Source organism: Cebus imitator, unplaced genomic scaffold (assembly GCF_001604975.1).
Source record: "Cebus imitator isolate Cc_AM_T3 unplaced genomic scaffold, Cebus_imitator-1.0 Scaffold205, whole genome shotgun sequence".
Taxonomy (NCBI): domain Eukaryota; kingdom Metazoa; phylum Chordata; class Mammalia; order Primates; family Cebidae; genus Cebus; species Cebus imitator.
In genome coordinates, this window is record NW_016107520.1 from 2,026,086 (window position 1) to 2,039,784 (window position 13,699).

General features: G+C 38.6%; 1 protein-coding gene across 3 annotated transcripts in view; it reads left to right on the top strand.

Moving 5' to 3' along the window:
• Positions 1-13,699, top strand: part of CAPSL (calcyphosine like) — a 35,813-nt gene that overhangs the window by 18,153 nt on the left and 3,961 nt on the right. For 2 of the 3 annotated variants that reach the window (XM_017548269.2, XM_017548270.1), the window contains exons 3-5: positions 2,982-3,159; positions 3,450-3,659; positions 8,922-9,205. In XM_017548269.2, coding sequence (XP_017403758.1) covers positions 2,982-3,159; positions 3,450-3,659; positions 8,922-9,023 — 490 coding nt within the window. In that variant the 3' untranslated portion in view covers positions 9,024-9,205. Of the gene's footprint in view, positions 1-2,981; positions 3,160-3,449; positions 3,660-8,921; positions 9,206-13,699 lie in introns of those variants that run through there. The other variant, XM_017548271.2, reaches the window with a different exon arrangement.

Sequence of the window (13,699 nt, forward strand, 5' to 3'; positions counted from 1 at the left end):
TTTTTTTCAAATACAGCTTTCCCAGCAGCCCCTACTGTTTTAATGGTATTACAACTCTTCCAGGTCCTTGAGCTGAAAACTTTAGAATTATCATCATTAGCCCACCATATTCACTCCTTTTTTTCTACAATATCTTGAAAACCTTTTTTTCTTATTTTCTTTCCAATCGCTTAAGTGTAGACACTCAGCATTTTTCACTGGACTCTTATGATGGTATTCTTACTGGTTCCTTTGCTTCTAAGTTTTCAGTCCTCCAATTCATTGCTAAAGTTCTCATTATTTTGATAATGTCACTTCAAGTCAACCATTTAATAACTTTAAAAATAACTTGCTAATAAAGTTCAAGCTCTTTAGCATTTTAGGACATTTAAAGTCTTCAGGTTCTGATTAATCCAACTTTCCATTTTTTTTTTTTTTATTATACTTTAAGTTCTAGGGTACATGAACCGAACGTGCAGGTTTGTTACATAGGTATACACGTGCCATGGTGGTTTGCTGCACCCATCAACCCATCATCCACATTAAGGATTTCTCCTAATGCTCTCCTTCCCCAAGCCCCCCACCCTCAGAAAGACCCTGGTGTTTGATGTTCTCCTCCGAGTATCCATGTGTTCTCATTGTTCAGCTCCCACTTATGAGTGAGAATATGCAGTGTTTGGTTTTCTGTTCCTGCGTTAGTTTGCTAAGATTGATGGTTTCCAGCTTCATCCATGTCCCTGCAAAGGACATGAACTCATTCTTTTTTTATGACTGCATAGTATTCCATGGTGTTTATGTGCCACATTTTCTTTATCTGGTCTATCATTGGGCATTTGAGTTGGTTCCAAGTCTTTGCTATTGTGAATAGTGCTGCAATAAACATACATGTGCACGTGTCTTTATAGTAGAATGATTTATAATCCTTTGGGTATATACCCAGTAATGGGATTATTGGGTCAAATGATATTTTTGGTTCTAGATCTTTGAGGAATTCCCACACTGTCTTCCATAATGGTTGATCTAATTTACACTCCCACCAACAATGTAAAAGAACTCTTATTTTTCTACATCCTCTCCAGCATCTGTTGTTTTCTAACTTTTTAATGACTTTTGAAAACCATAGGGTTTTCAAAGTACTTACCTACATTTTCTGCTTTCCTTTAATGGGAGATGGGAAGACTTTGGGACTTTTAAGTCTATTAGCAAAGATGAAAGCTTAAAAAAAGTTACATTTTTATTTTTTAAATAGACTACTTTAAAAACCAGTACTAACACATTTTTATTAACTAAGGCCCATCGTGTATTCATACTTTCTTAGTTTTTACCTAGTGTCCTGTTCTGTTTCAGGATCCCATCCAGAACTCTGCTTTACATTTGCTTGTCATATTTCCTTAGGATCCTGTTGGGTATGACAGTTTCTCAGACTTTCCTGGTTTTTGATGAATGTGACAGGTCAAGTATTTTGTAGGATGCCCACCTATTGGAATTTCTTTGATTTTTTTCTTCATGATTAAACTGGGCTTATTGGTTTTAGGGACTGTAGATGCAAAGCACCTTTTTTTTTATCACATTATACCAAGGATATGTGTGATGAACATGATTTATTACTGTTGATGTTGACGCTGATCATCTGATTGAGGGAGTGTTCGTCAGTCTTCTCCAGTGTAAAGTTACTTCCCTTCTCCATATCGTATTCTTTGGAAGGAAACCTCTTTGCAGAGCCCACACTTAGAGAGTGGGGAGTATGTGTTCCCTCCTTGAGAGCAGAGTATATCCATAACTTATTTGGAATTTTTCTGCAAAAGAAATTTGTCCTTTTCTTCACATTTATTTATTCTGCCATTTATTTAAACCAATACAGATGCAGGGATTTCTTTTTTACATTTTGGGTTATAATCCAATGTTGTTTTATTGGTTAAACTGTTCCAGCCTTGGCCTTGAGAGCTCTTTAAGTTGGCTCCTATATCCCTGACTTAGTCCCATCAATGTGTTGTTTGTTTTTTAGCACTTCCTTTCTTTCTGGTACTACAAAATGTCTCATTTTGTATATTCATGCCCCCGGCTGTACACTTGCTTATTGTTATTGGAGCATTATTATTTCTAGGCCTTCTCAGCTGACAAAATAAGGACATATATGTGTGTATAGTAACCTTTGTATAATTATTTTTATATGTAATGATTTATGTCTATATTAAACTAAACATGAGTTCACACTATGTCTCCAACTCTAATCCATGCCTCTTTTCCTATCTTACCTGTAAATTCTCACTCCCATTTAAAGAAACTTGGTTTCCATCTTTGTTATTCATTTACTTGATGGTTCAACTTCGGGATACATGTACATCAGTATCAGAATGGTTAACCTGTATCCCTGTGGGAAACAACTTTATCAACTGTACAGTACAGTAATTGTGTGCCGTTCCTGTGTTCTTACAGACCCTGCTCATTTTCAAAGTACTTAAAAGCACCTTTCTCTCTTATCCCTTTACCCCTTTTTGGGATGTTTCATTATTTTATAAAATAGTGAAATTCTGTTGTCACAGTTTGCATTCCTTTCTGTGATTTTCTGACTTCCCAAATCATTTTTAAAAAATTCATATGCATTAAGGTTTACAACTTGTTCTGTAAAGTTCTGTGGGTTTTAGCAAATGCATAATGTCGTATATCCTCCATCATAGTATTATAAAGGCTAGTTTCATTGACCTAAAAATCCCATGTTTCACCAGCTCAACTCTTTCCTCTCCCTTCTTCTTTTTACTGTCTCCACAGTTTTGTTTTTTTCACAAGGTCATGTAATTAGAATTACACTCTGTGTGTGTATGTGTGTGCGTGTGTGTGGTGGGAAGCCGCTCTCCATTTTTGGAAGGGAGGGTGGAGAGAAGAATTTAAGACTTTTGTATTTTACTTTGACAAAACCTTGAACTTCAATTTCTTTTTAAATCTTTACACTTACACCTTGTTCTTTGTAAATTTCTCTTAATTTTTGCATGTATTTTCTTCAGAGTATTTAGGATTATGGATGACGATAGTAATCGAACCCTTGATTTTAAAGAATTTATGAAAGGGTTAAATGATTATGCTGTGGTCATGGAAAAGGAAGAGGCAGAAGAGCTTTTCCGGAGGTTTGATAGAGATGGAAATGGAACAATAGACTTCAATGAGTTTCTTCTCACATTAAGAGTAAGTGGTCCTGTTAATCAGTATATCTGCTGAGTTTGGCTTTCACGTGGTTTGCGTTGGCTACTTTGAGATTTTGTTTTTAGAAGATGTTAGTGCACTATGGGGAGGGCAGTGGGCAGAAGACTGTGAATAGACTTAGGAATTTTTTGGAGCAATTGTAGTGCCTATTATATAATAGTGCACAAATATTATTTCATATCATTGAGGGGAATAAGATATTTATCACATAGGATACAAAAAAAGCTCATTTGCTTATGTATGTCTCTGCATATATTATTCTGTTTTTGTAGCCTCCAATGTCCAGAGCCAGAAAAGAGGTTATAATGCAAGCTTTCAGAAAGTTAGACAAGACTGGAGATGGAGTTATAACAATTGAAGACCTTCGTGAAGTGTATAATGCAAAACACCACCCGAAGTACCAGAATGGGGAATGGAGTGAGGAACAAGTGTTTAGGAAATTTCTGGATAACTTTGATTCACCCTATGACAAAGATGGATTGGTAAGTGTAAAAGCCCAATCTAGGAAAAATTTCTTCTCTTTAATTTGAAACTGTAAATGGGAAATAGGTCCAAAATCTTCAAAATTTTAACACATTGATACCATATATGTTGTAAATAGGATTCAACTATTTCCCTAGGAACCACCTAGAAACTTCCCTATTGCCAGGGGAAACTGAGGTAACAAAATGGTTACTCTGAAAACTAAAGTAACAAAATGTATGCATGTGCCTGCACACGTTCATACACATATATTGAAATATATTGGTAGGGGATCCACATAAGCTGATGACCTGTCATCTGGGGAATGTGATGTTTTGATTAAACATTCCATTTTGTGGTTATCATATTCACTATACTCTGCTAGTTGCATTCCAATGAACTGACCATAATAAAACATATTTAACTTTGAAATGAGGTCATAATTTAATTTTGGGGAACAGATTTACAAGGTCTTTCAGGATGTTTTAGTGCCTTCACTGTCATCCTTATGGGCCTCGTTTGTCATCACACTTTGCTATGTGGAAATGCCATTTAAAAGTAGTTTTTGGTAAAGGGAATGCTAAATAACAGAATTTACTCTGATTTATTCTTCAGTGTGCTTTGAAATTAACTTACATTTCTAAACTGCAGTGAACTTGAAAACAAAATCACCCACCTCATCTCCATTAACTTTTATCTTCAAGTTACAAATGCATAGCTTGGTAGGGTAAGGAATTATATAGCTCTATGACTGTGTCTAGGCTGAGATGAAAATGTCATCTACCAACAGCCATAAATGGACTTTTTAGAAAAAACAAAACAAAACCCAGGGCCAGTTCTGTTATTAGGAGACCTAAGGGTTTTGGTGATAAGGAAAGGGGGTTGTCCCTTTGGTAACAGTCAGTCAGAGCACAACCCCAGGGTTCGTTGTTTCTTAAGCTTTTTATAGCACAGGAAAAGATTAATGGGCCAGTGGACAAGAAAAGGGTGGTTAAGGGAAGAACAAATAAACCTTCCTCTTCTGAAGGTAATTTCCTCTAACTTTGTAAATGAAACTTCATGATGAGTTTCATTAGCAAGGGGTAAGGGATAGGACGGTGACTTTTCTGTCCTTCCTGCCGACATTTTCCAGTCAGGGATGGAGCGATACCCTCTATTTCAGGCTGAGGATTGTGGATGCAGGTTTTCAAAAGGTCTGAAATGCAGTAGGGCAGCAAAAATCTTAGGGAAAAAAATAAAAGCTATATGTTTTCTACCAGCATTGCTGGCCTTTGATCACTGAGATGTCAATGGAAAAATAGCCAACTGCCATTTCCCCAAATTAGCCTGCCCCTTTGTGGATCCCAGAGTGTGTCTGCTTCTTCTCTGCAGGTGGTTCCTCCTCATTGCCGGGGGAAACCTCAGTTACTCTTTTCTCTAACAAAAGTCAAAATAGCCAGTTGTGATTCGGCTGATTCAAGTCTGCACATCATCCCTTTTGATATTTATCTTAAGAAGCCACATTAAGCTCTCAAAAGCTCATGAAGGTTATTGAGGTTTTTAGCACTTACAGCACTTGATGTCATCTGAATGTTACAGACCGTGTATTGATACTCAACTCTGGATGCTCATAATCGTCATCAGGGAGTATTTAATGATAATGTAGACTGCCAGCTGTACTGCAGAACCACATTATCTGAGTTTTTGGAGAGTGGAGTCCAAGGATTTACATTTTAATATGTATCAGATGACTCTTGTACTCACTCATATTTGTGATCCTCAGCTCTAAAAGATTCAGAAATGACTGTTTTACAATTATTAAATATAATATGCATATGGACCCGTATTAGCATAATAATGAATCTGGGCAACATTTTTTGAGCACATATCAACTGGGCATCTGCTAAGGGCTTAACAGGGACATCTCCTTTAATAGACACAATAAAAATGTTTCTGAAAAGTGATTTATAATTCAAACTTTTGCACATTGAATTGCATTTTAAATGCACAAGAAATTGTTGATGTGGAGGAACTCCCTGGTAAATACTTTTATGAGAAGAATAATTAGCCTGTAATTTACCTCTTGCAAATTGAATTATTTTGCATCTTAAGATTTTTTGTAACAAAGCATAGCTGTGCTTAAAGCCAGTGTGCAACTTTATGGTTAAAAACATTCCATGTAAGACAAAATTTAAAATAATGCAAAAAATTTAGCATAGTTAAGGATAATGTTCAAGCTTGATAATCTAGGCAAAACTCTCAAATACCCATAAAGGTTGCTGGAGTTTGCAGCAGTCTTGGAATTTGGTCTTGCACTAATACCCCACAGGACTCCCATAGCAGCTGGAAGCCATTCGGGCGGAGATGTGAAACAAACAGCGTGTGAAACAGACTTTCCTCACCCCTTTTCTATCACTAAACCCCACCCCAATTTGGTGAGACTTCTACTTCTTATTTTTTAATATCTAAGTTTTGAATTCTTCATGTGTGTATATGACTTTATAATCATCATATTTTTAAAAAAACCTCTTAGGACTTTAGCCCTTCAGAGAATATCAGTCGATTGCCTCATCTATCTCATGTAAAAATTTGTAAATAATTGAAAATATTTTAGGTATATTACTGAGCGTATGTATTAATAGCAACCTGGAGTTGTTTTAGGATTCCTGTAGTGAATTTGGAGCTGAGAAGAAGGGATCGAATTGTGACTTCCATTACCCCCATCTGGGACCTTCTCTTGTATATATGATATATCCCTTATCACATAAAGGTAGCTTAGGCAAGAGGCCTGATAAAAGTAGGAGTGCTCAGTTTCTCATGTTTTCTGTCAGATAAAATGAGTAAGGATGGTAATTATTGCTAAACCGCGATTTACTATGATGAGGGCAAATTTATGGGAGATTAGAAACTTTGTGATTCAGGCCATTCCCAGTATAAGTTGAGTCTCAGAAAACAAGCAAATATCTAGCTAAGAGTAATTTCAGAAATGATTAAATATGTTAGCTCTGACCTCTGGCTTGACATACTCTAACTTCCAAGTGAGGTTTAAAACTTCCTTTATCTTTTGCCCATCTTGGATTCCTTCTCCATTCTCCATCAGAGCCAACTCAACTCCAGGTCACTCCATGCCATTGAGGGAGCTTGGGATTGAAGGATGGGGATAATGATACCAGTCTCACTCAGTTGGTGGTTCAGTTAGAGTTTGGTTTCCATTGCACAAAATAAATAACAAATCTCATTAAACATTGGAATATACAAATTAGGTTTTGTTTTATATCTACTTGATGTTCTCACTTGAGTGGCTTAAAGAGAGCAGAGCTGAGGTTATTGTGATTTTCCTGGCCTTTCCTTCATGATCTCAAGACGGTTGCCTAACTTCAGACAGCACATCTGAGTTTCAGGCAGCAGGACAAATGAGGAAGAAGGAGGGAATGAGAAAGGGCTAGAGCCTGCATCAGGCAAACAAAGGCCTCCCTAGAAATTCATGTCAGATTTCTGTTGTATCTTATTGGTGAGAACTCTATGACTTGGCCATCCCAAGCTGCAGCTGCAAGGGAGTCTGGGAAAGTGAGTTTTGAGTTTTTTGACTTTTGTGGGAAAGAAAAGCTAGGGACAAGAGTATTACAGTGGATGTAGAGGGCGTCTCACTCAATGGCTGTCACCCCTGTTCAACCAACAAACAATAGAAATAACAAACTAAAAATATTAGGAATTTGATAATTTTTAATTAAAAAATAATTAGCTGCAAAAAAATGTTCCTCAAACTGTCACAGTAAAGCGCTCAGTCAAAATGGCTCAGGGTCTCGTGTACAACTCTCTTAGTTTACTTGCTATTTGCTGTTAAAATTATCCACTTACTTTGTTGGAGTATTTCACCAGCCTGCAATCTTTTTGAGGACTAAGACTTTAGCTTAATTGTCTTTGATATTCCCAGTTAAATTATGGTAGTGTGCACAACAATTAACTGGAATGTTTAGATTTTACAAATGTAAATTCCACAACCACTTGCTTCAGAGATTCTGATTCAGCAGGTGTGGGTTAGAGCCTGAGGACCTGGGCTTCTGACAAACATCCCAGGTGGTCCTGATGCAGGCAGTGTGGACCACACTGAGAAACATTTCCCTGGAACCTCACACAGCATCATAAAGATAGAGAGAGGGCAATAATGATGTGTGAAACTTAATATAATCCCTTAATGAGGGAATTGGAAAGCAGAGGCTGAGAAATTCAAAGGAGGAGAGGAATAAAAAAGTTCATAGAACACAGGGTGGTCTGATAGCTAGTTAAAAAAAAAAAAAAAAAAAGAAGTTCAAGAAAGAGGGATGCTAAGGGTATCCTAATTTTAACAGAGGCTCTATGCATGTATTATGGATGTGCATTTACAGTTCAACTATGAGCTGAGCTCAAATGCCTTTCTTCTCACTGCTCTTCCTTTTTTTTTAGTGGGAAGGGGTGGTATGAGAGAGAGCTATGGATCCTATGACTTATTTTTTTCTGTTCACTTATAATTTCAGCAAAAAGGACAAGTCAGTCATCTCTTATGATTCTTGTAAGGCATAGGTATGTCCCCAACTGATCATGTCAGCCAACATGGTTAAAATGTACATATTATCTAGACCTGTTAAAAATAATACTAATAACTGTTTTTTCTTCTTCCCCAAAGCAAAGTATTACGAAATCCTAAAATAGATAAACACATTAGTCAATATTTCAAAGAGACGGTCATGGGTATAGAGTGGAGAGAAGCCAGGATGGGTGGGAGACATTAAACAGGGTTTTTATTCACTCTGGACCTTGAATGAGATATTCATGTGTTAGAAAAATATGCACCCCAGGAGCGTTTTAACTAGAAATCTGTTTCTTCATCTGCAGGACAGAACTCCAGTTTTGGAAAAGGAAAACATCACTTATCCTGACACAAGGATATGACATGTTGTTTCTGACATGTCACGGAAAGATAAAATTAACTACAGTTTACAGCACACTTCCTTCTTACTCTGAGTTTCAGCCTCCCTTATCTGAACTGGCGGGCTCCCACCCTTAGAGAAAAGATGACAACCCATGTGTCACTTTACATTTAGGTTGGCTTAGAAACTTTCAAGGCTTCCTTTCTCTCTTTCTAGGTGCTGTTCTCACACCTTCCTCAACCTCACTTGTTCTTTTGTTTTAGATCAGTTCCTCAGCCATGATCACACACACAAAGAAGTCCTCTATTTCCTTCTATTTACAGATGCACAAGGTGGGCCCCCACTGACAGAGTGAGAAGCAAAGTTTCGTTTTTGTTTCTAACTTTTCCACTGCAGGTGACCCCTGAGGAGTTCATGAACTACTATGCGGGCGTGAGCGCATCCATTGACACTGACGTGTACTTCATTGTCATGATGAGAACCGCCTGGAAGCTTTAAGCATGTGACCTGGGGCTGGGCCTTGGGATAGCCATGTGGCTCCAAATGACTAAACCTCAGCTCAAAAACCATTATTGTGTTTGATTTCACACTCATTGTAATGTTTTTTCTGTGTCAAAATACTGCATTTTCTGGGGCCAAGAAACAGGCAGAAATAAAAGACACTGAGTAGCCAATTGTGAGCTTGCCTTCCCTGAGACTGTTTCCTTTGCTCTAAAATAGGACTTAAGTAAAATGAGCTCTGTAAAGCTCCTAGTGCTGTGCTGAAACATGCAGGTGTCTAATCAACTTTAGGTTTTTTCCCTTGGTCATTAATGAAAGCTTGAGCATTTTAATTAAAACCCTCACCCATGCACTCATAGTTTTTCTCTACCTCCTTTCAGATGATCCATTTCCAGGTGAGATGATAATTTATCTCTTTTTATGATGGACTGTAAGTCTTTAAGTGTTTCAGTCTCATTTGGGGACCAGAAGAAGACTACGTGTTAGCCTCAATTTCTGCAAGCAAATCTTGAGTTTCACTGTCTAGGGTTTAGGGAAGCCACAGTTTGACAAACAGATTTAAAATGATTTTTTTAAATAGTCATTTTAAAGACTGGTGTGAGAGGGGAGGCTATTTATTTGAGCAGTAGATCCATGACTATTCACAGTACTCCTGTGGCTGAAGTTTTGAAACTGGGCTGGGCTCTCAGATTTTATGTGGAACATCTTGTACTGTGAGTGGGCAGGCTATACCAGAAAGCCTTCACCTTGTGGAATGTTTATCTCTCCCCTCTCTGCTTTCTGCCAATTAAGTTGAAATTTCCACCAGTGCAGGCTGGGTGCAGTGGCTCATGCCTGTAATCCCAGCACTTTGGGAGGCCAAGGAGGGTGGATCACCTGAGGTCAGGAGATCAAGACTAGCCTGGCCAACATGGTGAAAACCCAGTCTCTACTAAAAGTAAAAAATATTTGCTGGGTGTGGTGGTGCACACCTATAACCCCAGCTACTCCAGAGGCTGAGACACGAGAATCACTTGAACCCGAGAGGCAGTGGCTACAGTGAGCTGAGATCATGCCACTGCACTCCAGCCTGGACAACAGAGCAAGACTCTGTCTCAAAAGAAAAAAAAAAAAAGAAAGAAAGAAATTAATTCCCACCAGCACAAGGAGGTTGGATGTGACTTGGACTAGGATCACAAGAATATTCCAAAGCAGGTTTTCCATCTTGATGCTTCATGGCTTAACGCCTCTTCCTCCCAGCATTAAGCTTTGGCTTCATATTTTTAATGTGTGAGACTCCGCCCATGAAAGGTTACTAGAAGCAAAGACAGTCCCAGAGATTGGAAAATAGATAAGGAAACTACAGCTCTCCTTCTGTGGGTTCTGTATCTGGGACCAGAGATGAAAGCACAGTGACCAGCCTCTGGTTATGGTGCTGGAGACAATGCCAACCCACCTTGCTGCTAGGTGTAATACCTCTTTCTGCTTCCATCCTTGGCTGCAATCATGGCCCACTTTGGAGACATGGATTGGGTTAATAGTCTGCTTTAAGATCTTATATATTTAATTGGCTCTGGGTTTAGGGTTTGAACACACTTGCCATATTTTGTATCAATTCACTATTTAGGTTTTATTTCATAGACTTGGAAGCTGAGATTCTATTATGTATTGATTTAAGACATATGAAAACCAGTGCTACCAGATGAGCAGTATGGCAGTTATTAAATAGCTTGTTGAGATGCTCAACTCTTATTTATCCTGGTGATAGGCTGGAAAAAGGACCTTTCTCTTGAGGATGGGTGCATCCCCATATTACCAAATACTAGTTTTGCATGTGCGTGTGTGGGCGGGTGGGTAGGTGTGTGTGTTTTAATTAATTGCACAAGTCTGATTTTGTATTGGATTTATTATCTTGGCTCATATAGAGATTGGTTGGGCCAAAGATACCAAGGGTTATGAAGAAATGTGTAGAATTTCTTCACATTTAAAAAATGTAGAAAGCCAGCAGAAATTGTGAAGAAATGTATAGGAAAAAATCCATGCTTTTTGTAGCCTGCACCTTGCAGATTATGGCTAAGGAGAGCTCCCCTATTTCCTGGACATGGTGGGTTTCAAGCCTTTTGCTCTAGAGAGATTCTTGTCTTTGATTCTGGTTATGACTCATGTCTCTGCTTCACTGGACCCATAGAGTGAGCATGTGATTCTGATCAAAGACTAGGTGGCAGCTATCAGCTTAGCCTTTTCCAGTGATACTTCGCTTCCTGTCTAATGGGGGCACAGGGCACAGCTATCTGATATCAGATAACACATACCTCATAGTGCATTTGGTCACATTTAGTTGCTTCCCTTCTAGCGGTTTGGGTCCTGGGCCCATGAGCAAAGTTCCACCACAGCCCTTTCACCCTCTGAAAAAAAAATCTGCTAATAACCTGATGGTCAAGGGTCACTGCACTCCAATTCTCATTCTCCTCTATGGCTTCTGGCAGTCAGGAATTGTGCATTATTTAGCTCTACTCCTTCTAGTAGCAGTGGGAGGAACAGAGAAGAGACATTTAAAGAAAACATTTGCTAACACTCTTCTGGATATATTTTTTGTTTATTTAACTTGCAGATTTTAAACCTTAGTCCATTTACAATTTAAAAAGTAAGACCTTAGCTCAGAAGATAAAACACAATAAAAAGTTGCCAAAACATCCCTCAGGAAAACCTCACCTGTTGGGTCTGGACCTCAGATAGAAAATTAAACAAGCCAAAGAAAAGAGATTGAAATTAGCAACTTTTTATGAAACAAGAATGATATATGCAAACATTCTGAGAATGAGGATTTGTCAGAACAAGCCACCCATAACAATACTGGATTTGGATTTCTAACTCCACCAAAGGCAAACCCATGCCAGAATGGCTGGAGACTCTGACTCTCTGCTGCTGTGCACATCGTACCTGCATTCCATTCACAGTAATAATGAGAAACCCAGAATTTGCAAACTGAACTGTAGACTGAGGCAGAATTCTTTCTGCTGGTCTGTCGGGCTGGTTTTCACAGTGATTTAAACCATCATAGGATTTTCCCAGGCACAGATGGCACTTTGGGGGACCATGTACTCTTGTTCTGTATGGTTTGGCAGCAGGCATGGAGTCACATTTCACACCCTAATCATATTTTTCAAAGGCAGAGCTGGGTGTATTCCAAGTAGGCTACAGATTGACTTGGCAAATATCATGGCTTGCAGGTGGAAATATGTCCCATCAATAAATATTTATAGAGATACATGCTTTTTTCTAGGCTGTGGGGACAGAGCAGTGAATTAGAATAATTGCAGGCTAACACACTGGCTTTCAAACCAAACTAACCACCCACAGTTGTTAAGAGATTAAAGAGGGTATGGAGGGAGGGGAAGAACAGACACTGAAATTACCCTCCCAGAATCTCACTCAGCCTCTGTAGCCAGGACATTTGGAGCCCTTTCTGCGGCACCCTGTTGGGGAGTGACATAGTGTATTTCATCAACAGAGACAGCCTATCAAGACAATGCAAGGAAAATCCCCCTCTAAATTTGGAGGCAGATAATTGTCTTGGCCCTTTAATTCCTCTTGGCCAAAGTAGGTTGTCTCACTGAGCCATGAGAGTACAAGTAGGTAATAATTCCACTCTCACTAAACTACCTGCAGATGCGATTTATGTTGTTGTTTAATCAAGTGGAGAGCTTGAATTTACCAGATGTATTCATGGATGGTGTGTGGGGTCCCTTCTACACCTGCTTCATGAAATTCTATTAACCTTTTCTGAGTAAGGTACCATTTTTGGATTTATGCATATCTATTTTGTTGTTACTATTATTATTTTTGATATGGAGTCTCACTCTGTCACCCAGGCTGTAGTGCAGTGGTACACAATCTCTGCTCACTGCAACCTCTGCTTCCCAGGTTCAAACAATTCTCCTGTCTCAGTCTCCCGAGTAACTGGGATTACAGGCACCTGCCACCACACCCAGCTAATTTTTTGTATTTTTAGTAGAGATGGGATTTCACCATGTTGGCCAGGCTGGTCTCAAACTCCTGACCTCAAGTGATCTGCCCACCTTGGCCTCCCAAAGTGCTGGGATTACAGGTGTGAGCCACCACACTCAACCATGCATATCTACTTTGAGTACAGAAATGAAGAACCTCATAATTTCCAATTTTCCAAATTGGTCAATGAACTTGCTTTCCTGGAGATTATTGATTGTTCTTTTAAATTAAGATCCTGTTGAAGAAAGCAGTAAAGATTTAAATCCTAGAAATGCTTGTGATTCAAAGGAAAAACCAAGGCATCAAGGGTCTGGAAGATCATCATATAATGTTATTGATTTTCATGTATTTGATCCTTTTGAAAGCAAGTGTTTCTCAGGATGGTTTTATTCCTCCAAGTCACTTATATGAAAACTATATAACTTTGATAAAGATAGCTAGTTCTTTTATTCTGAAAAAATAAAACCCACCTAGTTAATCCCTAAAATTATGTCTCCTAAAACAGATGATGGGTGAGATCTGTTGAAAGAAACATAAACAAATGATTGATGGGGTTTGTGAGAACATTGCCGTGTGAGAAGAATTCTTTTTGCCATTTCATCTGGTGTGGTGAGAGGTTGTGGTGAAACAGCTCTTCCTCTCTGAGAATAGCATGACCTTCTTGTTTAATTCTCACACCTGCTTCG